The sequence below is a fragment of the Canis aureus genome, chromosome 1 (genome assembly GCF_053574225.1).
Source record: "Canis aureus isolate CA01 chromosome 1, VMU_Caureus_v.1.0, whole genome shotgun sequence".
NCBI classification, from domain to species: Eukaryota; Metazoa; Chordata; class Mammalia; order Carnivora; family Canidae; genus Canis; species Canis aureus.
The window spans coordinates 110,266,913-110,293,022 of record NC_135611.1 but is presented as its reverse complement, the minus strand read 5'-3'; the positions used below and the strand labels follow the sequence as shown (position 1 = coordinate 110,293,022).

The window sequence follows — 26,110 nt, the reverse complement described above, 5'->3', positions numbered from 1 at the left end:
GCAGCTAAAGTTACCTTACCTAATACCATGCCCACCCTTCCTTCTCGTACAGAAAGCTGCCAAGACCCCAAGGCTAAAATTCCTGAATTTTCAACTCCCCATCTATTTCCAATGGCAGGACAATATCCTCTCCTATCAGGACCCTACCCACATCCTACCAAAAGCTGAGTCAACATTTAAAGGTAATCTTACCCCAGCCTTAGTCTCAGCTCTACCTTTGACCTAACCTGACTCTGACTTCAGGTAAATCCCTAGCTCTGTTTCTCTTATAAACCTAACTTTGACTTTGTCCTTAATGTCATCATGTCGTGGCCTAATTCTCTTTTTAATGACCTTGGCCTTGATGCAACCCTTAACCTTAAGTCTGATGATTATGACCCACTTATATCACAAGTCTAAATCTTAACCCTGGTCCCGAGCAGAAATTCACCCTGACCTTGATCCCAGCATCAGCCTCAATCCAGTCCTAGATCCAAACCCAGCCTCGATTTTAGCTATAATCATAGCCTTGATTTTGATTCTGGCTGTCTTAACTCTATACCCAATCTTTACCCAGGTTCTGTGTACCTAACTCTTACTCCAACCATGGCCATAACCCAAACACCAGGGCTAGTCGTCACCTTTACCTGAATCTTAATCCTGTCTTCAACCCCAAAATAAACTCTACCAATACTGATTGCTGCTGATCCTTAATCTTAGCCTTAGCCTGATTCTTAATTTCTAATCCTAATTGGAACCAATCTCCAGTTCTAAGAGTTACATATAATTTGGAGTCGCCCCTGGTTCTTCTTTCTCTTCACTCCCCACATCCAGCCTGCCAGTCAATGCAGGCAAGTGCTACCTTCATCTTCTATCAGTATCTAACCATTCCTCTCCACCTCCAGGGTCCCCAGGTCCGGCCACGATTGTCTTCTTCCCGGACTGCTACAGTCACCCTCTCCCTGGGCTCCCTGTTCATTCTACTCTCCTAGCCCCCAATCCAAAGGGATCTTGTTAAAACCTAAGTCAGCTTACATCTCTGTGCTCAGAACCCTCCAATGGCTTCCATCTCACTAGGCGTAAAAGTCAAAGTCCTACACTGGTGCCCAAGATCCTAAATAGCATGGCCCCCTTTGTCTCCTTTCTGACCTCATTTCCTCCCATCCTTTCCTTGCTCACTCTATTCCAGCCACTCTGGCCTCCTTGCTATTCCACACATATTCCAGGCCCTTTGCACTTGCTGTTTTCTCCACCTGGAATGCTCTTTCCCCAGATATCCACACACCCACTCCCACCTCTCCTTCAGGTCTTTACTCACATGTCACATTTCCAGTAAAATCTTTCCATTCAACTTATTGAAAATTGCAGTGCCTCTCTTCTGGAATCCTTTTTCCCTTCTCTACCTCATTTTTCTTCATCCTGCCATAGGGTATAAGCTCCTCAGGATAGGGAGCTCTTGTTACTCAATGTCTTTTGTTACTCAATGTCTAGAACAGTGCCTGGCACATAGTAGATGCTTAATGAATATTTTTTGAATGACCACGGGCTTCCTGAGAAGGAGGCAGCTCCATTTCCCTGTAGTTCTAAGACGATTGGGTAAGAGGAAGAATAGTGAAGAGGGGGTGGAGTGGCAGTGGCCACAGCTTCCAGGGGAGCCGCTGATTGTTCAGTTACACCTGGTCCACAGAGGAGCTGACTCTGTCCCCAAGACCCTGTGGCCACTTCAGCCCTGGCCAGGAACTCACTAAACTTGTGGTTCAGGTCCATCTGCCACGAGAGCAGCTGAGAAACGCGAAAGCCTGGGCTCTCTTCCTTGTTTGTCTGTGGAACTGGGGGCACCCATATATTCCCTTACAGCTCTGAGCCTCCAGTTCAGCTGAGAATAGGGTGAGGGCCAAGAGTGAGACTCCTCTCAACGCTGGAACTGGGGGGATGGGGTGAGGATGAGGGAAGAACACTGTGGGGCTCCGCACAGACAGTTGCGAAGAAAGAGGGCAGAGAAGGCCATAGAGACAGAGGGACTGAAATACAACTGGCCAGTGAAAAAGAGGCAAAAAAGAGAGACAAACAGGCCGAAGGTGAGAAACACACACAGAAACAGAGATGGACAGAGAAAAGGTGTGTGCAATAATGGGGAAAAAAAGATACCCCCAACATCTATTCTGCTTCGCGTCTGTTCCACTCTCCTACAGCTTTCCAGCGACTGCAGAGACTGGCAAGCCCAAAACTACACTTCCCAGAATGCCTTGTGGCAGAGTCCCGGAAGGAAGTTTAGGCTCCACCAATCAGATGCCTTCGCGGGAAGCTTGAATTTCTAACTAAAGTTAGCGGGGAGGGAGGCAGCTGCGAGGCCGCCGCCCTGCCTCCGTCTTCCTCAGAGCTGGTGCGACGTGGAACCAGCCTTTCCTGAAGATCGCGCAGGAGGAGCGGTAGCTCCCGGGCGGATATTTCTGGAGGGTGGATTTGGGAGTGCCTTGAAGGCACTTTAGACAGTGTTTCTTTAGACAGGTTCTGTTTCCCTCAGTAAGTCCCTGTTTACACTGGCCAGAGTGGATTCTGTTCGTTGCCACTGAACAGTGCTGGGTACACAGACAGGGGGAAAGAGATGCAGAGGCGGGCAGAGACAGAGAGTGAGTCAGAGACACCCCCTGCTCCCCTCCCCCCCAAGGACAAGGAGAGAGACAGGGCCCTGCAGGGATACAGTGGGCTGAATTTTTTTTTTTTTTTTAAGGGGAAGGAGAGAAAAAGAGCCATGGAAGGAGGAAGACACAGTGAGAGAGACACCCAGAGAAATACTGAAGGTAATCTGAGGCAGAGCAGGGGCAGAAACCGCATCGCAGAGCTCTCCCCAGAATGCTGGAGTGGGAATGTTGGCAGAGAGGACCCTTTAGAGACTAAATTTCTTCAGAAGGTAGAGTTGGAAGCAGGAGATTGGAGGGGACACTGGGCAGGTCCCTGACTTGCCAGACTCACCAAGGCCTGGCCTGCTGATGGAGTGTTTTTCCGGTAGACTATCTCCCCCCCCCCCCCATCCTTATTCCCAGTTCCAAGCTTCAATAGCCCTGATTGAGGAAAACAGTAGTGTTCCTGAAAGCACCCCCACCTGCCTGCCACTCAACCCTCAGGTCTTGGCCCTGAAAGACCAGCCCAACCCAGCCTACTTGACATGGGGAGGAGTGACAGTAGTGGCTCAACCATTTTTGATGTTTGTGCCCCAGTTCCTGAGGGTAGAGGAAGACTGAGGGAGTAAGAGGAGTGGAGTGGGCAGAGAGAGAGGGTCTGCAAGAGAGGGGGACCCGGGCGAGACAGGGGCAGTGAGCTAGGCAGGCCAGATTTAGGATTCCTGTTAGTGGACTCAGATGACCTGGCTCCTCTGACTAGTTGTCCTGGCTTCACTGTTGCCCCTCAGCTCTCTTTGGTCTCTTCCTTCTAGGGTTGCCAGGTAAGATACAGGATGCCCAGTTACATTTGGATTTTAGACAAGCAGCGACTCCGAGATAGCATGGGACGTATTTATCCTTAAGAAAATTATTCTTTTGAGGGAAAAAAATCTGAAATTCAAATCTCACTGGACATACTATAGTTTTATTTGCTATACTTGGCAACCCTGTCGCCGTCTTGGTCTTGTTTCTGCCTCTTTTGTGTCTTCTCTTTGCGCTTGTCTTTCCCTCTGTCCTAGCCCACCTGTACCTTCTCTGTTCGCTCCAAATGACTTTGCTCTGCTGGGCCATGGCCTCTCAGAGCCAGTCCTGAGACCCCCACCATACCCACCACCTAGGTCCCCTCTTCCCTCCGTCCTCCCATCCCAGCCCTCCACGGCCATCTCCCTCCTCCAGGCAACTCCTTCTTCTTTCTTCATCTCTCTTCTCATCGAGGCCCCCCGCCAAAAAAAAAAAAATCCTCCCACCCCCACCAGAGGAGAAGGTTTGGAGGCTTCCAGGAAGTTAGGAATCCCCCATTACTCACCTGCATCCCGACCTCATCTCCTTTCCTTTCCACTTCCTGGGTCAGAGAGGTCAGAGAGTTTCCCAAAGTCACACAGCAGAATAGAAACCACACTCCACCCTCTCCCCCAAGTCCCTTCTAAGTTCCCAGCTTCCTGGTGGAAAATTTCTCTACTTTGCCAGAAAATGGCCTGGCTTGGTAATATTTCTGAACACCAGGCAATACTTGGAAGACCCGCAGGCCAGGACCAGAGGTGCTGGTAGTGCCAAGAATGGTAGACTTTTGAGCATCTACTATGTGCTAAGAGTTGGGGATATGGCTTTTGGGCTGGCAATATGAGAGTGGTGACTTGTGGCTGTTGCCATGTCCCTGGGCCTCAGAACATAGTAGGTGCTCATTCTGTTGAACACATGAATGAATGAATGAATGAATGAGTGAATGAATGAGAAAACATACCCCAAGCAATTGAGAATCCTTCTCCACGTCCGCTACTCTCTTCATTCCCATCACTGTCTCTTTCTCACTTTGCCCCTGGTCTGTTTCCTTCTTCCCATCCCCTTCTCTTGGTTTCTGTCCTTCCCTAGAGTCATTTTATTGTTATTTTTTCAGTCAGAGGGGTCTCTACAGTGACTATCACGTGCTGAGCATGTCTTTTGTGTCAGGCATTGATGGGGTGATTCGCTTGTGGAATCCTTCTGGAATATTCCAGAAGGTAAGGAGAGCTTTGTAGGGCATTTTTCATATGTGGAGATTGAGACCCAGAGAGAGGAAACGAGGTGCCCTGGTCACACCAGAACCAGCATGTCTGGCCTCACCCTACACCTGTCTCTCCATCTCAAAACACCATTCTCCCTCCTGCTTGGCACATGGTAACCTGCCCAGCCGCCTCTGACACCTCCAAAATATAAAGATATTAGTATTAAACATTGACCACAGGGGTTGCAAACTTAAATGTGTCCGGGGGCTGGGCATGTAACATGAAAGAGTAGTACAGGGCAAGGAGGAGCTGAGGCTGCCTGCCTTGGATGATGGGCAGTGCCTGGCCCACTCCAGCCAGTTACAACCACCCAAAGACACCACATCTGATTTCTTAAGAGGGTCTTGCACCCCACATTTTCAGAAGTCTCCTGAGGTTTAAATGCTGGCACCGAATTCACACAAAACGCTGTTCAGGTCAAACGAGATTACGTGTACACCAGATAGGCCTGCTGACCAATGGTTTGCAACCTCTGAATTGTTTTGAGTCCCATGTGCCAGGTGCTCTACTAAAGAAGAATATCCAGCTTCCAGTAGAACATATGCTCCATGAAGGCAGAGATTTTTGGGGTCTGTTTTGTTAACAGCTTTATGTCCAGCACCCAGAAAGGTGCCTTACACATTGTACGTGCCCAATGATTTCTTTTAAGTGGATGGTGTATTGAATCCTAGCATCAACAATAGAAATAGCATTAAAACACCTCCATTTTATCCATAGGGAGATGGAGGCTCTGAGGGGCAAAATCCCAGGATTCCATAGCAGCACTGAGATCTGAATCTGGATCTTACCTGACTTCAAAACCATAACCCTAGGCTATTCTGACTCTCCCTGGGGTTGTGCATTTGCAATGCTGTGTGTGAACATGGGGGTCGAGGGTGTTTGTGGGACTGTGGTGCCGAGTATATGTAGTGGCAATAGTGGCATTGGCCCTCCTGATTGGACACTGAGATCCCTGAAGCTAAACCTGGACACTTGCTCCCCTCGGACACACTTGCCCTGGGTGCTCACCCAGTCCAGAGAGAATACTCCACCACTCCCCTCCTTCCCCCTCCTGGACCCATCCTCAGGGCCCCCCCACCCCCTCCCCTAGATACCCAGAGCCCCGAGGGAAAGGGGGAAAGAATTTAGGATGAGGGTGGAGGTGCGGGGAGGAGGGAGAGGGAAGGGGATGGGTTAAGAAGGAGTGTGTGATGTCAAGCAAAAAAGACAACATTAGACACAGATGCTGAGATGGCGTTTATCGCGGCAAAAAAAGGTGAAGTCGCCGAGGGAGGAGGGGAGGGGTGTGGTGGGGGCCGGGGTGGGGGCCATGGAAGCTAATACATGGTGCACTAGGTCACACGACGGACACTGGGGGTGGGTGGGTGGGGGTGGGCGTGGCCCAGGCATGGCAATGTGGGGGAGGAGAGAGGAGAGGGCAGCGGGCCCCAGCCAGGAGCTTCTGGAGGTGGTGGGGGAGGGTGGGGGGGAGGTGGGCGGCGTCTCTGGTCGCAGAGGATGGAAGGAATCAGTTAGAAGGGGTTGAATGGAGGCACTGGAGGCATGGCCACAAGGCGGATGGTCTGGGCCCAAGAAAAGTAATGCAAGGGTGGGACAGCAGGCAGCGGGCCAGCTCTGGGCTTGGGCAGCTAATCTAAGGATTAGGGACACCCAAGGGACCTTACGGGTCCTCCAAGCCCCCCATTTTCCAAGGGAGAGAACAAGCCTGGGAAGAGGCGAGCTTAAGGTCCCGATAAGGATTTAGGGGTCAGTTGTGCAAAGACAGTCATACCCTCACCCCCACTCTCCTACCCTGTCTGTCCCAAACAGAGAATGGGGAAGAGAGATTCTAACTTCACCTTACTGAGGCTCCTCAGGGAACCGGGAGGGCGAACCCATTTCATAGATGGGGACAACGGGGACATTTCTGTCAAACTACACCTTTCCACACCTCTCCCACCTCCCTGCCAGGGGATCTGTGTACCACCTTCCCTCTAGGAGTAATACTGATTTCTTGAAATCCTTAGCACTGGTGGGGCAGGTGAGAGGACACACTCTGGGATTCTCCCAAATGTAACCGGGATGTGGGCCATGCCTCCAGGGGCCTGAGATGCCAACACAAAGAAAAAAAAATGACTCCCCACGTCCCCTGGCTCAAACCCAGTACAAAAGTGACTATTTACAATGAAGGGGTGGGGAGTGGGGGGGGGCACAGAAAGGAGTGGGGCCAGACTGAGCGGCCACTTGCAGCAGGCCACGCCCCTGGCCCCGCCTTTGAAAGGGACAAAGCCAAACAGCAGAGATATTTATAAGGGTCAGTTGCCCCAGGGCGGGGAGGACCCTAGGGGTGAGGGATGGGGTAGGGCATGGGATGGGGTGCGGGTGGGGAGGCATGGGCGGTGGGAGGAGATGGAGGAAAGGTAGCTACTGCCCCTCGCCTCCCCCCTCCCCCTCGCCGGACACACAGTTTTCCGTGGGATGAACACAGAAAGGGTTAATCAAAGAGTTCGATGAGCGAGTCTGACGGTCGAGTGGGGCGGGCTGGAGCAATGAGGCCGCAGGTCCCGGTGGCCGGTGGTGATGGAGTCACTTAGAAGATGAGAGGTTGGTGGTTTTGGGGGTGGGGGGGAGCGGGTAGGGAGGAGGAAAGGTGTGGGGAGGGGATTAGGCGGTCCCCCCCAATTATCTCTGGGAGACAAGAGTGTCCTGGACTGGCTGAGAAGGGGTTAAAAACCAGCAGCCCCCCCACCCCCCACCCCCCGAGACGTCCCCCATCTCCCTCCCTGCGGCCCAGCCTTCCCCAACGCGACTGGCAGAGGGTACGGAGACGGACCTTGCACACACCAGCAGCGGCGCCGCGGAGACGAGCCCCTCCACCGCGGCGTCCAGACAGCTGACTGCAGTGGCGAGGGATCGGATGCCAGGGCTGGGTGTCCGCGACTCCACGAGAGCCGTAAACGTGTGTCCCCGGCCCTCAGGGCCCCAACGTGGGCCTCGCGACCCCCGTTCTCCCCGTCGTGACATCCGGGCCAGGCTTTCGCGACAGCCGGCCTCGGGGGTTCAAAGTCGGCGGGGCAGGTGCGCCGCAAACAGCGCGAAGGCCTGCCTGGCTGTCTCGAGAGGCGAGGCGGGCACCCAATCAGCAGCCTGGACGCCCAAACTGCCACCCTCGTCGCCACCCTTAGTTAAATACCTTTCCCACCGCTCAGCACATCGCGACCTCGAATCCAGGTCCTGAAATAGCAGTAATCAATGCAAGGGAATCCCCTCACTTTCCAAACAGTAGGCCACCAAATCAGAAACAAAATAAGGAGGGTGGGGGGTGCAGGGATGGAGGAAGAGGCAAGAGAAAAAGAAAGAGGGGACTTTGAGGGACTTGGCGATTAAGAAAGGGGAAAAGAAATACCACTCAGAAGTGGTACCCTATTCTTCCAAGTATAGGTCCCCAACCGTCTGCAAGCCCACTCTTACCACTCCACTTGGGGTACGCATAGTAATTCCCACCTACAAGCCCAGGGCAGACGTTAGGGCAGATAAAGATGGCACGATCTTCACCTTCTGATCCCCTAATAATTATTGCAGTGAAGCCTCCTTGCCCATGGAGAGATGGTTGGGACAGGGCGGAAGAAGGTGGCTGGGGCAGGTTGGCTCAGAGCCCCCTGAGACGGGGGATGAAGGAGGTGAATTTGGCACATTGAACCCCTTCTTCTCATAAGTGCTTTGAGGTCCTTCTCTGGAATCCAGCTGGCACCGTCCCTCGGGCCAGCAGAAGAGGGGCTGAGCTAGTCTCCCCACTCTCCATTTTCTACAGATTTTCCGGAAGGAGGCAAGTGGGGTTCTCCCCGGCTGGTGGAATTTGGGAGATCCAAAAGGTTAGGGATTAGCTGAAGGGGAGGGTTTTTTTTTTCTGTCTTTTTTTTTTTTTTCTTACAAAGATTCTAAGAAAAACTCAGGGTGGGAGGGGTGAGGAAGGGGGACCCAATTTAGCTAAATGTCCACAGACTTTTTCAATGCCTCTTAGGGCCTCCTCCAAGAGAGATGGTCCCATTTCCTCCCCTCTATCTGAGGTTCCCTCCCCCCAGAGCGGCTCAGTTCCAAGGAAGTTTGGCACTTTTTTTTTTTTTTAATCAAGGGGGAGGTGGGCGGAGGAAAGAGTTGAGAGGGGTGAGAAGAAGGGAAAAGACAGACAAAGATAGAGACAGGACAGGTAACAATGGGAGCCACAAGGAGAGAAAGTAGAAAGCCAGAGGGAGCCCAAGAAAGAGGGGGAGGGTACACTCGGGGGAAGATGTTAGGAGCCCGAGGGCAAATGGGAAGGAATGTGGAGACAATTCAATGCAGCAAACACTTATTAAGCACCTACTGGGTGCTGAAGAGCAGGGTGCAAGGAGGCCGCTCAGAGTCTCTGAGATCTGATTGGCTAATAGGGAAGGGGGGGGAGAGGCAGTGGGTTTTCAATGATCCCCATCCCTGACCCCACATCTGTGTCCCCTCTGGACACATTGCAGCACAAAAGATTGAGGTCAGAATGCAGAAAAGACTTTCAAGGGATGGAGAAGATGGTAGCATGAGCTTCCTAGGGTAAAAACAGGGAAAGGTGTGTGGCTCTCCACTCACCAACCTGGTGAGTGAACTAGCTCACTGAGCTAGCAAACTACCTTTCAGATAGCCCTGGCTGGTGGGGTAGGGGGTCCCCGAGAAATGTGAATAGGGAGGGGGTTGTCACACAGATACCCCAAGGGAACACTTTTCGGGAGGCCCAGCCTCCAGAGACGTGTCTGTGTGAGAAAAGTACTGGGTCCCACTGCTTGGAACCCAGCCTCCTGCAAAAGGGGCTATAGAAAGCATCTGACAAACCAGGGCAGCAGAAGATGCAAATGATATGCAAATGAGCGCTTTCAAATCCCACCTCCCCACTCCCAGACCATGTTTTACCTCTCCCTGGCTCCTTCCCCTCCTCATAGGGGCCTGGGGGGGGGGGCTGTAGGGGGGATATCCCAGCTAGACACTGCAATACCCACTGTGGGTGGAGATACTGTGAAATACCATAGGGTCTTTTGAGAGGCAGAGGGGAGCAGTGGCCCATAGGGCCACCTCTCCCTACCCCTTGCAGAAGATATGTACAAAGTTACATCAAGAATTGTTTTGGCACTCGAATCTCCATCTGGGTTCAATCTGGAGATTAGGGGTGGGGGCAGCAGCGATGGGAGGTGGGGGATGGGGAAATGGGGCCTGCCCTCCACCCTGGAGATGAAGAGGGCATGGAAAAAGTCACCCTAGTGCCCAAGCTACAGCCTCCCATCAGGTGGAAGGGCCGGGGTGGGAAATTCAGTGCAAGGTACCTTGAAGGCTATTGCTTTCTAGGGATTTTCACATTTTGATTTGGGGGTGGCTCTCTAGCGAGGGGCAGGGGTCTCCCAGGCTTTAGGGGTAGGAATTGTCTCTGGCTTTTCTTCTCTCCCTTTGTGGGAGAGAGATGAGGAGGCCTGATTCCCCCAAAGCCATGGAGTAGAGAAGGGTCTGGAAGACCTAGGAGGGGGACAAACGGGGGAGAGGGTGGGCATGGGGGTGCCCCTCCCCCAGAGATGCTGATGATGGAACCAGGGCACTGGGGGCCCTGCTTTGGGTTGGAGGAAGTGTAGGTGGTCTCCAAGGGGGAGGGGGAGATGGATGAGGGTAGAGGTGGGTCTCAGCTATCTAAGTCCATAGGGTTGTCAGGCCCTGAAATCTCAGCCTGCCAACAAGGTCTTAGAGCTGACCACAGCCACAGTGCTCAGGGAGCCACTCCCAAACCAACTCTCAGGGCTGCCTGGCTTGGCAGACTCCATTGCTAGAACATTCTAGCTCCTCAGGGCCCATGGCAAGAGCACCAAAACATTCTGATCCCTCGGATACTATCAAAGTACTCCAACTTGCTAGAAACCACAAGCCAATCTAATCTATCAGACCACACGAAGCATTCCAGCTCAAGGGACCCTACTGTGTGGCTCACTGAACTCTACACTGGGTCATGGTGGCCTGACAGAGCCACCACACATTTGGCTCACCAGACTCAATGGAACAAAGCCACGCAGACACAAGCATGCACACGAAAGGCGGGGGTGGGAATGGGGGTCTTAACAGTTTTCACTAGCTCCATCTCCCACCCCTCCCTGCCAGGTGAGTTCACAGACTTGGTGTATTTGGATAGAGATGACCCTGACAATATTGGGTCTTTTTCCTTAGAGTCCTCCAGATATGATTCCAAGTCCCACCCCTTATTCTCTTCCTAGGCAGACCCTCCAGGCCAAGACCCACCAGAGAGGGGTACGGGTGAAGAAGAGAGTCAGTGACTGGCCATGGCCCAATTCAGGAAGTGCATGCTCCATCCCAATGATGTCACAGGAAATAACCTGGAGATACCACAGGAAGTACATGCTCCCATGATGTCGTTGAAGTAACCTTCGAGGAAGGCCCATTGAGACATCATAGGAAGTACCTGTCTGTCCTATCATCACAGGAAGTGACCTCTGGGGAACTATTTCCTGTGACATCGTAAGGAGTGCCAGTGGCACCCCAGAAAAGTACTTGACACTGTGACATCCCAACAGGGACCTTCACTCCCATTACTCTAGGTAAAACCATAGAAGATGCCACAGGAAGTTGTTCTGGCTTCTCACAAGAGTCTTGCCCACAGGACTGGACCAATCCCAGAACTGGCCTCATTCCCAGCAGCACTGCACACCCTCACCCCATATGACCTGACAACAAAACAGTGATCAGCCCCACCTGGGAGAGGCAACTCCAAAAGGGGTAGAGTCGCTGAGCAAATCTGGAAACTCTGGGGTCCCTGCTCCAAATACCCCATTTCAGCTCAGACTCCTCTGCTACCTCTACTCCCATCCCTTCTCCCAGATCTGGAACTGAAAGCAGAAGAGGTGGGGTGTTGTTTAGGGGAGGCCCCTCATTCTAGGTGGCCCAGAGGCTCCCTCCCCTCCTCCCATATGGAAATTAAAACTTACAAAGTGGGGGGGGGGGAATCCTTACCAAAAAAAAAAAAAAAACAAAAAAAACGGGGAAAAGAAAAAAAGAAAAAAAATAAGGAAAGGAAAAAAAAAAGAAAAAAGAAAAAAAAAGGAGGGAAAGAAAGAGAAAATAACGCTTTGTTTTCTATTAAAATCAACAAAATGCAATATATACAGATATCACACAGACCCGGGCCCTGGGAGAGGAGGGTCAGGCCCCAGTCAAGCATAGGGAGGAAGGAAGAAGGAGTCAGTTCAGAGCTGGGGAGGGAGCTTCTGGGCCCCATCCCCAGCCATCACTCAATCCTGCCTATGACTACCAGAAGGGGGGGTGCAGTCAGGCCTACCCAGCCCCATCCCACGAGGAGCAGGACGACACCCGAGCTGAGGTCAGGAGTTGGGGTTGGGGGGGCGGGGGAGGGGAGGAGAAGGAAGAGGAGGAGGAGGGGCAGGAGGAGGGTGGGAGCACACACCACAGGCCTCATCCCACTTTCTGGGGGTTTGAGGCCCTCACTCCCTGCTCGTAGGTGACCCGCTGGCTGATGAGGTATTGAGCGGCTTGCGTGGCCGCAGGGCTGCCCGTGATGGTGACCCGCCGGTTCCGCGTGCCCGGCAGGAACTCTCCCTTCTTGGAGATCTGGATGCGGGCGCCTGTCAGCTCCTGGTACTCCACCAACGTCTTGCCCCCTTTGCCCAGGATGGCCCCCACCAGGTTCTCAGGCACCGCAATCTCCACCAGCTCCTTGGCGCTCTCGGCGGCCAGCTTCTCCGCCGTCAGGAAGCCCCCGGCCGCCCCGGCTGCGGCTGCGGCGGCCACCAGCGGGCCACCCCCGCCGCCCGCCCCGCCGCCCGCCCCGGCCCCGAGGTAGCCGTTGGCGGCGGCGGCCAAGGCGAAGGAGCCCAGGGCCCCGGGGGGCGGCGGCGGCGGCGGGGCGGCCCCTCCGGCGGGCCCGGCCCCGGCCTCCCCCGCGTAGGACGCCAGGAGGTTGGCGGCGGCGGCGGCGGCGGGGTTGGCACCAGCGGCCACGGCGGCCAGGACCCCGGAGGCCGCGGCCGAGTTGAGGCCCAGGCCGAGGGAGTTGGTGTTGTAGCCGTAACTGGCCAGCGTGTTAAGCGCCGTGCTGATGGCCAGCAGGTCGGTGCCCGAGAAGGCCGGCAGGGCGGCGGGGAAGGCGCCCACGCCCGCCAGCCCCGCGGGGCCCAGCAGGCCGGAGGCGGCGGCGGCCGAGGCGGCGGCGGCGGCGGGCAGCACGTCGGCGGGGCTGGCGTACGGTGAGCCGGTGGGGTTGGAGTTGGCCACGGGGCCAGCCACGTTGGCGTAGCTGATGTTGAGGCAGCTGCTGCTCTGGGGGTCTTCCTGTACCTTCTGCACGATGGCGCTCACGGCCTTGTGCACCTGCTCCGGTTCGCCGCTGACGGTCACCACTCGCTCCTGAAGGTTGATACCCTCTGGCTTCTGCGACAGCTGCACCCAGGCACCCGACTGTTCCATCACGGCTTTCACTGTGGCGCCCCCCTTGCCGATGATCAGGCCCGCGGTGCTGTTGGGGACGATCAGCTTGGCCTGCGTGTGGAGCGAGCGAGAGGGAGGGTCTTTAGGATGGAGGGTGGAGAACAGCAACAGTAGGCTAGAGCTTGTTTTCCTAACCCGCCCCCCTCCCAAATGCGTCCCAAATCAGGCCTGCTGTGCCCCCTGATATGCACTGGTATGGTCCTACTGCTTGTTAAAAAATGGTGAAATACATCCACTTTGGTTGGTTAAAAAGAAAAAAAAAGAGCTAGTACTCCAAGTCCTCTCAGTAGACTCTCAGCCACCCTGTCCCATGCCTCTGGGACTCCTGGGACCTCCCCTGCCCTCCAGGACAGTGGGTGCTCCCAGCTTGCACTGGTGCTTACGCTTTCTAGACCTTTGTGTTTTTATTTTTTTAAAGATTTTATTTATTTATTCATGATAGACCTGGAGAGAGAAACAGAGAGGCAGAGACACAGGCAGAGGGAGAAGCAGGCTCCATGCCAGGAGCCCAACGCAGGACTCGATCCCGCGACCCCAGGATCACGCCATGGGTCAAAGGCAGGTGCTAAACCGCTGAGCCACCCAGGGATCCCCCCACCTTCTAGATCTTTAAACACTCTGACTCCCAGCCCCAGAGAAGCAGTCATTAAGTCTAACTTTACAGATAAGCCACCTGAGGCCCATGAGATGAAGGGACTCGCCCCAAGACTACCCAGGTTGTGGAGGGGCTGAAATCCAGACTCCTGGATTCCTGTTCCATCCTGTTACCTACCCTATGGCAAGGTCACCTCACTTTAACCTCTTTTTGTTATGGGCCAAATTGTTGCCCTCCCCATTCCGATGTCGAAGTCCTTTTTTTTTTTTTTTTAATATTTTATTTATTTATTCATGAGAGAGAGAGAGAGAGGCAGAGACACAGGCAGAGGGAGAAGCAGGCCCCTCCCCCACTGTGGGGAGCCCCATGTGAACTCTTAATCCCAGGACTCTGGGATCATGCTCTGAGCCAAAGGCAGATGCTCAACCGCTGAGCCAACTAGGTGTTCCCAGAGGCTGAAGTCCTAACCCCTCAGTACCTCTGGATATGTCTGTATTTGGAGAGAGGGTCTTTAGAGAGGCAATTAAAGTTAAGTGAGGTTATTGGGGTGGGCCCCGATCCAATATGACTGGTGTTCTCATAAGAAGAAAAGATTAGGACATAGGCACACACAGAGGAAAGACGGTGTGAGAACAGAGAGGACGACCATCTCCAAGCCCAGGAGAGAAGTCTCGGAAGAAACCAACACTGTCCCAGATCTCAGACTTCTAGCCTCAGGAACTGTGAGAAAATGAATTTCTGTTACTTAAGCCACCCCGTCTGCGTTACTTTGTTATGGCTGCCCTAGCAATCTAAATACAGTTGTCCTATCTGTAAAATGAAGATAAAGAAACCTTATATCTAGGGCAGCAGGGAGACAATTGGGCACTTAAATACAGTGGTCCCCTTCTTGCGCGGGACAGAAAGGCCCATCCTTTGCTGCTGCAAATCCCATCAATCTTAATTCTGGGTGCGGGGGATGGGGGGTGGTTAGATTTCAAAACCAAAAGTCTTCTTTCACATATCTAAGAGCACTTATACACATAAATTCCTCCTTCTATGTCCTCTCAGACCTGTGGGTTCCACCCCCTGAGGCTCTCACCACTGCCTCTCCTTTTTGCCTCTGAGCCAGGCCCCAGGGGTGTTTGGGAAATCTGAGGGAGCAGTTTGGGTTGTCAAGATGATGACTAGTGGCAGATATGGGCATGCGGTGGGCAGGGCCTTAGATGTTGGGCAGGGCCTTAGATGTTTGCACCCCACAAGGTGGGAGTCAGTTCTTCACAACCATGAAGCAACAAACCATCCAGGTACCGTTTGACTTTTAAATGACTCCCTGAACATTTATGTTGGTGAAAAGTCTATTTATAAATCTCAGAGCCCAGGAAGGGGCACCTGGGTGGCTCAGTGGTTGAGTGTCTGCCTTCGCTCAGGGCATGATCCCCAGGTCCTGTGATTGAGTCCCGCATTGGGTTCCCCGCAGGGAGCCTGGTTCTCCTCTGCCTGTGTCTCTGCCTCTCTCTCTCTTTGTGTCTCTCATGAATAAATAAATATTTTTTAATAGTATAAATTATTATTATTTTTAAGATTTTATCCATTTTAATGTTCATTATTTAAAAAACCATGACAACAGTAGTAATGCCACGTGTCTTATTTACGTCTCTGATATGACACCCTGGATCACTGTGTTTGTCACTGTCTCTCCTACTCAGGCTATGCTAGGTGTAATGAAATAGCAGCTGACTATTTCACTACTTCTACTGTACAATTGGCTGAACATTTACATATTAAAATTCATCTTGTCTTATAACAAATCACCTTTCTTTCATTTCTCCTTTATGTAAAAAAGTCTTATGGGATAAAGAAAATGTACATGCGTACAAGCGGAATATTCCTTGGCAATCAATTTAAATGAACAAAGTACTGATCCAGGCTACAACATAGATGAACCTAGAAAACACGCTGTGTGAATGAAGCCAGACACAAAAGACCACATATTGTATGATTCCATTTATATGGATGTTCAGAACAGGGAAATCTATAGAGACAGAAATTAGATTAGTGGTGGCTTAGGGCTGGGGGTGGTGCTGAGCTGTGGGGATTGAGGAGTGATAGCTAAGGGGATCAAGATTTCTTTCTGAGGAAATGAAACGTTCTAAAATTGATTGTGGGGATGGATGCACAATTCTGAATATTATAGAAACTTTGAACTGCATGCTTTCAATGGGTGAATTGTATGTATGTGAATTAATATCTCAATAAAACTGTTAAAAATCTTATAGATTTAGATAGGTTAGATATCTACATTAAATGCATTTTCTATGAACTGAAATAAGTATGCATGTGTGTGTATAATTTCAGAGTTGAGCAGACAGGGAAAAGATTTGTAGGGGAAAGAGGACATCAAGTTTGACAAGGCTGAGAACCACTGATCTGCTTGCTCTGTTTTTTCTTGATCTGACTTCAGTTCTTTCCTCTCCCCCTCCTTCTTGCTGACTCTGTGGCAGGCATAGTAGACTCCCTGCTGTTCCTCCAAGTTGCAAGCTTGATCCAGACTCAGGGCCTTTGCACCTGCTATTCCCTTGTTTAGAATCCTCCGTCCCAGAAAAGGAGGCTCACCTCTCTCATCATTCAGGTCTTTGCACAAATGCACCTCCTCAGAGGCCTTACCACCTCAATGATCAAAGCTTGTGTATTTGCTTATTTTATATCCCCAGCACAGACACCTCCACACTTGCATCCAAGCTCTAACCTCACATCTCTAAAATGATGTAGAATAGACACTTCAAACTTAAAATCCAAAGTGGAACTCATCTGCTCAAATGTGTTTCTACCACGGTCTTCCTCATTTCAGTACGTGGAATATGCATCTTTTCACTTCTCAGGCTCAAGACTTAGGAGTCCTCTCTTTCCCTTCCACTAAACATCCAATCAGAAATTCTGTTGCCTCTACCTTCAAAATATATAGTTGGGATCCCTGGGTGGCTCAGCCGTTTAGTGCCTGCCTTCGGCCCAGGGCGTGATCCTGGAGTCCCAGGATCCAGTCTCGCATCAGGCTCCCTGCATGGAGCCTGCTTCTCCCTCTGCCTGTGTCTCTGCTTCTGTGTGTGTGTGTGTGTGTCTCTAAGGAATAAATAAATAAAATCTTTTTAAAAATTTATATATATAGTAGATGGGGTGCCTGGCTGGCTCAATCAGCAGGGTGTGTGATTTGATCTCAGGGTTGTAAGTACAAGCCCCATATTGGGTGTAGAGATTACTTTAAGAAAATAAAATCTTGGGGTGCCTGGGTGGCTCAGTGGTCGAGCACCTGCCTTTGGCTCAGCTAGTGATCCCGGAGTCCTGGGATCGAATCCCATATCAGGCTCCTGGTGGGGAGCCTGCCTCTCCCTCTGCCTATGTCTCTGCCTCTCTCTCAGTGTCTCTCTCATGAATAAAGAAATAAAATCTTAAAAAGAGAAAATAAAATCTTAAAAAATATACATAGTAGACTATTCTAGATTAAAAGAGACTAATGAGGTATAACAACCCAATGCAATGCATGAATATTGACTGAATCTTGGATAAAGAAATACTTTCTAGATATAAGAGATACTTTGGGACAATGTGAATATGAACTTTTTATTAACTAATAGCATGGAACTGGTGTTAATTTTTGTAGGTGTGATAACAGTAGCATAACAACATAGGACACGTCCTTAGTCTTGGGAGATGCATGCTGCAGAACTTAGGGTGAAAAGTCATGAGATTTATACTTATTTTCAAATGGATCAGCAAAAACAAAGAAACAGACAACCCAACAAACAAACAAACGAATAAAGCCAACCAGCGCATGTGTGTAAAGATACAGCAAATGTTAATGATTGGTGAATCTAAGTGTGGTGTATAAGGAGTTCATTGTATTATTCTTAAACATTTTCAAAATAAAAAGTTAGGAGAAAAAAATGTCCCAGGACTCTTTTTCTGTCTTTTCCTGCTTTATTTTTCTTCATAGCACTTTTCACTCTCTGACATTTACTTATTCACTTGCTTGTTTTCGGTCTCCCCAGGAAAGAATGTAAGATCCACAGGACAGAGATTTTTGTCTGTATTGTTTACAGCTAGGTTCTTGGTGCCTAGGGGAATGCCTGGTATGCATTCAGCAAAGAGTATGTGAATGAATGGATGGATGAAAGAAGGAAGAGTGGGATATGCCTACAGGACCAAGCAGGAATGAGACTGGATGGAGATGACCAGGTGTTTCTCACCTGGTTTTGTTGGTGGTGGTGTGTATATGTATGTGTAGGCAGGGAGGTAGGGTGCTGTGCATTTGGGTACACAAACAGCCTAATCTGAGTTTTGTAGATTAATTGGACTTTCTGACTTGTAAAATGGGAAGCACCCTAGTTTTTAAATATTGGCTACCTTTTCAAAAGGTCTATGAACTACTGTGTAGTAGCCAGACCAATGGTTTGCACATATTTTGTGCACACATGTGCAGTTTGTGCACATATATCCCCGAAAAACCACCTTGGACTCTGGAAGCACTTGTTCAGGTTTGAAATCCTGGCTCCACCACTAATGCTGGACAAGGGACCTAACCTTTTTGAGCGTCTGTCTTTTATCATCTATAAAATGGGGACATTTATTTGTCCTCCACAGAATTATTATGAAGCCTAACTGAGATCATTCACGAAATGATGAGCTTGATTCAAGGGCTACTGACCCTTAGTTATATTTCTGCTTAGCCCTTATGGGCATATCATCATCCATTTATTCAAACAAGCAACATTTGCTGAGTACCTACTATGTGCTAAGCATAGGGTGCCATGTGAGTGTGCAGGTAATATGTGCTCATAGTAGATAGTAGATACTTAAGAAATGGTTGTTGTCATTGTTACCCTTGTGGGAACACCTGGATTTAAATCTCACATCTGTGGTATGGTCGCTTTGCAAAATAGTCTGATAGTTCTTCAAGAAGTTAGACGTATTATCTGACCCAATTCCATCCATAGGTATATACTCCAAAGAACTCAAAACCATACACACACATGTTTATAGCAGCATTCTTCATAATAGCTAAAAAGTAGAAACAATCCAAATGACTATCAGCTGAGAGACAAAATGTGATATATCCATACAGTGGAATATTATTTGGCCATAAAAAGGAATGACGTTTTGACATCTGTTACAATAATTAATCTTGAAAACAATATGCTAAGGGAAAGAAGCCAGACACAAAAGGCCATGTATCATGTCATTTGATTTATATAAAACATCCAGAATAGGCAAATCCATAAACACCAAAAGTAGGTTAGTGGTTGGAAGGGACAGGGAGGGGAAGCTGGGAGAATTGACAGTGACTGCCAAAGGGTATGCGGCTTCTTTTTGGAGTGGTGAAAACGTTTTGGAATTACAGTAGGTGATCAACGCACAACTTTGTGAATATACTAAACACCCTAAATGGCATACTTTAAAATGGTGAACTGTAAAGTACATTAATTATATCTCGATTTATATTTTCAAAAAAATCACCAGAGAAAAGTCTGACAAGTCAAGAGGATAGAACAGAATGCACAAAACCAGACCTAAGAGTCCAGAGGTATTTAGTATGATACAGCATTTCAGAGGGAAAAAGGATGAAGTAACCATTCACCAAGGAATGGTAAGAGCAAATGCCTTCACCTTTCTGTGCCTCGTTTCCTCTCCTCCAACACGATGTAACCACAGCTACTCCATACAGCTATTGGGAATACTCAATGTGCCTGGCACAGGGGAAGCCCTCAGAAAATGGTTAACTGTCTTCGTGACAGGCCCAGGTGGTAGAACCACAGTATCTTAGAGAGATCGCAGGTGGAGTTTCATTGAATCCTGGAGTGCCAGGATATCAGAACAGTACAGTGTTAGAATAATGTACATTGAGAATCTTGAAATCACAGAGCCATAGAACTGTATGAGTTTTAGGGCCAGAAAGGCCTCAGAGAACATCTGTCCCCATGATAAGGAAGTCTGAAGAGACATTCAAATAGTGCTAGTATAATAATAATTATACAGCTAACAGTGCTTCCATTTGCCAGACACTTTTGTAAATGCTTTCAAATAGTCACTTACTTAATCTCTACAAGAACCCTACAAGAATAGCCAGGCGCTATTATTATCACATTTTATGGCTTGGAAAACAAAGGCAAGAGAGGTTGAGTAACTTGCTCAAGGTCATACAGATATTAAGTAATAAAGCCAGGATCTGATCGCAGTCCAGAATCTGTGTTCAGATTCCCAAGATTTCACCCCAGAAATTCTGATTCAGTGGCTCTGGGCTGGGATTCAGGAATCTGCATTCTAAGCTACCTAGATGATTCAGATACCATTCAGGGCTGAGAACCACTGGTTTAGCCCAGAAGTGGCAAACTGGTGGTCCTCAGGCCACAGGCAGCCCACAGTCAGCCCATAGGCAGCCCACAGCCACATAGTGTTTTTAAGACTGAGCCAACCTTTAAAAAAAATCAGCTGATTTCAAATATTTCTGGCTTCTTCTGAAAAATTTGTAAGATGTGGCAACACTTTGTCCACATTCCCAAAGGGCAAGAATTGAGTCGAGTTGAGTAGCAGCTGCCCCCTTTAGGGATGGCATTATATCTCTCTGATGAGGCCAGAGTCCTCAATTCTTTATGTTCCCTTGCTGAATCTCGGAGGCATTTCAACTTATAATCCCTGATTTGGCCCAGCTTCCACACTGTAAAGAAAGGAAACTGAGGCTTACAGGAGAGAAAGGAACCCAGAGTAACACAGCAAGTCCAATGTAGAAGAAGACACCTGTCCCCTGACTTAAAAATCCCAGAATAATATCAGCCGCTAACATTTTTTTTGAGAACTTTCTATGTACTAGGCATACATGCTAAGTGCTTTTCAAACATCAGTGAACGTTGATCACTGCCCTTCGCTAGGTACCATAATGAATCTCATTCTGTAGATGAGAATAATGAGGCATGGAGAAATCAAGTCACTTGTCCAAGGTCGCACAGGTAAGAAGTTATCAGAATAAAATTCAACTCAACATCTGACTCCAGAGCCTGAGCCTTCAGCCATTATCTCTTTCATTCTTTAGAGCCCCCTAGGTAATAAACAAGGAGAGATAAAATCCTGGTTCTAAAATGTTTCAATTCCACTATCTCAGAGTTCCTGTGGATTAGGGGGTGGGGTGGAAGTATGAGGCGCAGATGGTGCTGACCCCATTTTCCCTGCAACATGTGCAAACTCTTCATGAACTCTGAGCCCTTTGTAGCCGCGACCAAGGCGGAGGGAAGAGGCAATATCCTGGCCACCCTGTGAAGTGTGTAAACTGTGGCCTGCTGGTGGGAAGGGATTCGGGAGAGACCTGGCACAGCCGCTTCAGCACCAAGGACAGCAGCCGCGCTCCAAGCTCCAAGCCCGAAGTCTTTTTGGGAATGATGGATCCGCTTGGCAGCATTCTTCCAGGGCTTTCCGCCCACCTTTCCCCAGGAACCTGGAGGAACTCTGGCCCGTGGTTTCTCCCATCTCAGGGTAGTAAGAATCCCCAAGAATTCCAGATTCCTTTTACCAAGGGTCTCTCTCTCTCTCTAGTCTTTGCTCCCAGACAGACGTTAAGGAAGCCTCACTGGTGGCCTGTCCTCCTGCCAGGGGCTCTGGTCCCTCTTATCGTGTGTGCAAGTACATGGGAGTGGGGTAGGGGAGAGAAAACAGGGAGTGTGCGCAGTTCCTCTGCCCTCCACCTCCCACCCATTCCGGGCCACGCTGCCAGGGGCTTTGCAGCAAGCCCACCTGCCCGGTGAGCACCGTGGTCATGGCAACCAGAGAGGCCGGGGTTCTGATTGGTCCGCTCCCTGCCACGCCCCTACGCCACCGCTTCCCTGTAACTGAGGCAACCAAGAGGCGCTGCCTTCCCCTCCTCCTTCCATCCCTCCTAGAGAGGGCTGTGTAGGAGAGGGACCAGCCCCCTCTCTCGCTAGCAAAACATCATTTCTCCAAAATAGCGGCTACTCCCTATAATAATTAATGGAGAGAGGGAGTCTGAGGCCATTTCTCAACTCTTCTGGAATTGGATGGGCTGTCACTGAAGTCACTTCCGGTGAGAACAGGAAGTGGGAGGCAGGTTGTTCTGGGAGACAATGGGATGAGGTGGAAGGAAGGAGAGGGTCTAGAGAACCCCAGGAAGGAGGAACTGGGGGTGGGGGAGGTCAGGTCCGGGACAAAATCTCCCAGACTTTCACTCTCTCTCTGAATCAAGCCCACTCCAAGAGGTTTGGGTCCCTAGGGTGACTCCCTAATAATTCGGCTGACTACTACCATGTATTTGATTGACAAACGTCCTATCAGCGTTATCTTATTCAACTCCCACAGTAATCTAGTGATATGGGAGAAGTGTCTTCTCCTGAACCTCACCGGTTTTACAGAAACCCAGTCTTTGCCCCTGCTGACCTGCTTGGCTCTGTCAGGGTTCATCGTGGTTTGGGGTTGAAGGATGTTGACCACCTCAGGCTTGGTCATTGCTTGTGGGATTTCTCGGACCTTCTCAGCAATAAAGCTGTGCACAGCATTCAAGGCCTCTGCTGTGCCCTGTACCAGGCATACTCGTTCTGTGGTTCCTGTTGAGCAAGGGAGAGAGAGGGCACCCTCATCAAACAGGAATGGGAAGATTCCTGGGAGACAGACCCCATTTAATGAAAAGAGAAAACCTAGTTCCAGACCAGAAAGTGGACCTGACTGGCCCAGGTCACATGGTAAGCCCAGGGAAACTGGCATGGGCTTCCAGGCCATGATGGGTAGCTGGGAAAGTGAGTGGAATGCCTGTTTTATAATCTGCACTTCATGTCCCTCCCTCAAAACAACCCCAGGGGATGGAAGAATGATGCTTAAGTGCTTTGCGATGCCCACAGCAGCTCTGGGCAGGGGAGACAGGGCTCAGCTGCCTCTTCCCAGTCCATGCCGGCTCCCGGTTGCTCTGGCAACCATTCACTCACTCCCCCCCAACCCTAGAAGCCGAGAGCTCAGGCCTGCAACCGTTGCCACAGTAACTGGAACCCCCTTATCGGTCTGGCTGGCCGGGTCCTCAGCCCACCCCCAGGGGGACGAGGGACGAAGCCTCGTTGCCGTGGCAACCCCTGAAAGCCTGCAGCGAAGGCCTCTGGGCTTTTGGAGAGGATGGGGAAGGGCTGGGGGATGGGGGAGACAGAAGAGAGGCCAGAGTGCCCGCCTGGACCCACCAGATGGAGGGGGGAAGGGGAGGGGAGGGCAAGGGTGTGGACAGGAGAGAGCAGAGGCAACTCTACTGTGGGTAGGAAGGGTAGGGACTCAGGGATGGGGAAAGGAGGGTGGGGTGGATGCCTTTGCTGGAGATTGTCTAGATTTTGGCTGCGGTTCTAACCTAGGCATCCTTACTGTGTGTGTGTGTTTGTGTGTGTGTGTGTATACTTGAGGTAGGGAGGCAGAAGAGAAGCCAACTCTGGATGGTGTTGGGATATATGTGTGTGGGACAGGGACTCTGGGCAACACTCTGACCAGTACGAATGTATCTGTGAGACTGTTTGGGTGAGTGGTGTGTGTGTGTGTGTGTGCGCGCGCGCATGCATGTGCGTACATGCATGTGTATACCTGGGCAGGACTAGCTAAATTATTCTTATTTGTGTATGTGTATAAGAGAAAGAGTGGGAGAGCTTGAGATATCAACAGTGTGACATAGTGAATCCAGCGCACTCTTGCGTATGGGAAAGACTTTGGGTGTCACTGTGATGTCCAAGGTTATGGATACTATTTGCCAGACTGAGCTGCTTGTACAGGAGAGTTTAAGAGAAAGAAACAAAGAATCTCATGAAGCAGCACTGAGGCTGTATGATGAATGTATATCACTTTGAGACTGGATGTCAGTGTGAGTGTTGGCAGGAAAGAGACAACCAGACAACCAGACACCTTTAGGTGTTCAAAAGACTCTTTGGAATGACTGGTGTGTGGTACATGTGTATATGTGCATGAACCTGTGTATAGGAGACAGATGGACAAGACTGTATGACTGGTATGTGTCAATGTGAGAAAGACAGAGAGATCAACAGGCAGACTCAAGTGTCAGCATGTAAGACCGGATGACTGGTGTGTGTATGTATGTGTGTGCCTGTGTGTGTGTGTCTGGGTGTGTGCATTTTAGCTGTACAAAGACGGCTCTATTGTGACCAGCAGGTGTGACAGTGTGCATTCCTGGGTGAGCTGGGCATGTTTGGTGTGTGGAGTGAGTGTCTGTCTCTCTCTGGGTGGGACTCTGCCTACAGGACCACTTAGCTCCCTGGCTCTTGAGTGTGTGCCAGGCTCCATGTGCCTGAGTGTCTGGGACATTTGGGGGTGAAGGTCCAGTCTCCTGTGGGTGTTCTAGTACAGCATGATGTTGCTACAAGTCTAACCTCTCACTTGCCATCTCTCAGCCTGGCATGCCAGTCTCACCATGTGCCTGGGTGTCACTGTCTTGGGTCACTGGTGTAAGTTGACATTCCCCATCTCCTCTGGGCTGCTGTTCCTCACTTATTCCCCCCAACCCCAGAACAATGGACTGGTCTGAGCCAAGGGTGAGTCAGCGTGCAGGCTGCCTCCGTCTGGGTGTAAATAGGAAAGGGTGTGGGTCAGGGTGGGAACTCGGGGTGGGGGGGCAGGGAGGCCCTAGGGAGAGCCTGGCTGAAGTGGCTCTGCACTCCCATTTCTGTGAGGCTCCCTTCCAGCTCAGGGAGTCTGTGACTTCCCACCCTTTGTAGTTCCTAAGTGGGCTCCCCAAGGGCTTTCAGGGGCTCAGTTAACCCTCAAAAGAATGTCCAATAATGATAGCTGGTGCTTACAAAATACCAAGTGTTAGGCAATATTCTAAGCACTTTGTATATATTTGTGCACTTAATGTATGAGGTAGGCAATATTACTATTCTTGATTTACTGCTAAAGACACTGAGGCACAGAGAAGGTTTGGGATTTGCCCAAGTTCACTCAGCCAATAGTGAAAGTTCAGGGTTTCGAACGCAGGTGTCTGGCTTCAGAGTTTGGACTTTTAAACACAGAGCTCACCCTGGGCTAAATTTGGGGTGGCTGGAGTGTGTGTGTGTTTGTGTGTATGTTGGGAGGAAGGCATAAGACAACTCCATTTTTTGCTACTGTATTTTTGATAGTAAAAAAGAATATACATGGATTTATTAAGTAATCACTTAAGATTTTGTACTTTATGGCAATATCATTATAAATCAATACATTGAAAAAAAAAGTATGTGTACCTGTGTTTTTCTTCTGGGGACAGCTTCAGGCAAATGCTCAAAATCAGAAGGCGTTTTAGAATCACTAAGGTGTCTGGGTGGATGTACGGAAGTCTGTGTGACTTTGGGCAGATACCTGCTTCTTTCTGGGTCTCAGTTTCTCCATGTATGATCTGGAAGGATAGAGTCTGGGGCTTGGAGTTTCCTGTACCAAGGAGGGGAAACCCTTTGTGCTTTGCCCCTCCTTTGGGGTTAAGGGTCAGGTAGGTTTTTGTTTCATGTAGTAGACACAAATGCAGTGTGTGTGGGTGCGTGTGTGTCCATCTGTCTGTGTGTTTCGCCATTGTCATTTCTCATCTGTTCTGTATGTTTCAGTCACAATGAACAAACTACCCCACCAGCCTTTGAACACGCTACTTCATCTTCCTAGAGTACGCTTCCCTGCTTTTATCTAGTTCACTCTTACTTATTGTTCTGGGCCCCTCCTCCAGGAAGCCCTCCCTGACCTTTCTAGGCTGGGTCAGGTGCCCCATCTGGGCTGCCACCATCCTCTGGGCTTCCCGTCCTAGCCCTGACCACACTAGGTTATTGCTGGTGTTCAGTCTGTCTTCCCTACTGGGCTGTGAGATCTGGGAAGGAAAAGGGGGGGATAGTTCAGTCACTGCTATGTCCTCATCTCTGTCCATAGAAGAGGTGCTCAGAGAATGTAGCTTGAATAAATGAATGAAAGGGTGTTAGCCAGGAGCAGATGGAAATACACTCTTTGTTTCAAGCATTTCTTGAAACATTTCTTCATTTCTTATGTTCCTGTGGGTCCTAGGAAGTCCTAGGGGGCAGGACTAGGACACAGGGGGCTGTGTCCTGCATCTTTGAGTCAGGAGCCGGCACAAGCCATATGATCTGGAAATTCCATGTCAGCAGTTGGGGGTGGAGGTGGATGCATGTCCTGGTGTTGGGGAGAGATGCTGGATCACGTTGCTTGTTTGAATAGTATTTGGCCCAAGAAAGCCAATGACTGTCCCATTCTCTGGGGTTCTCAGCTGCCTGGCCTTTGGGGTGTGTCACTGAGTTGGGAGGAGATGATGTGTCTCATGTCACAGAATGTGATCCAGGGATAAGGAACCAAGT

At 50.2% G+C, this 26,110-nt stretch overlaps 1 protein-coding gene across 1 annotated transcript in view; it reads right to left on the bottom strand.

Annotated features, from left to right (window-relative positions):
• Positions 1-8,726: 8,726 nt before the first annotated feature.
• NOVA2 (NOVA alternative splicing regulator 2) overlaps positions 8,727-26,110 on the bottom strand; it is a 28,001-nt gene continuing 10,617 nt past the window's right edge. Inside the window, exons 3-4 of the mRNA XM_077848051.1 lie at positions 22,185-22,351; positions 8,727-13,228 (exon numbers count right to left, since the gene is read on the bottom strand). Of these exons, the coding sequence (XP_077704177.1) occupies positions 12,146-13,228; positions 22,185-22,351 (1,250 nt within the window). The 3' untranslated portion in view covers positions 8,727-12,145. The remainder of the gene's footprint in view (positions 13,229-22,184; positions 22,352-26,110) is intronic.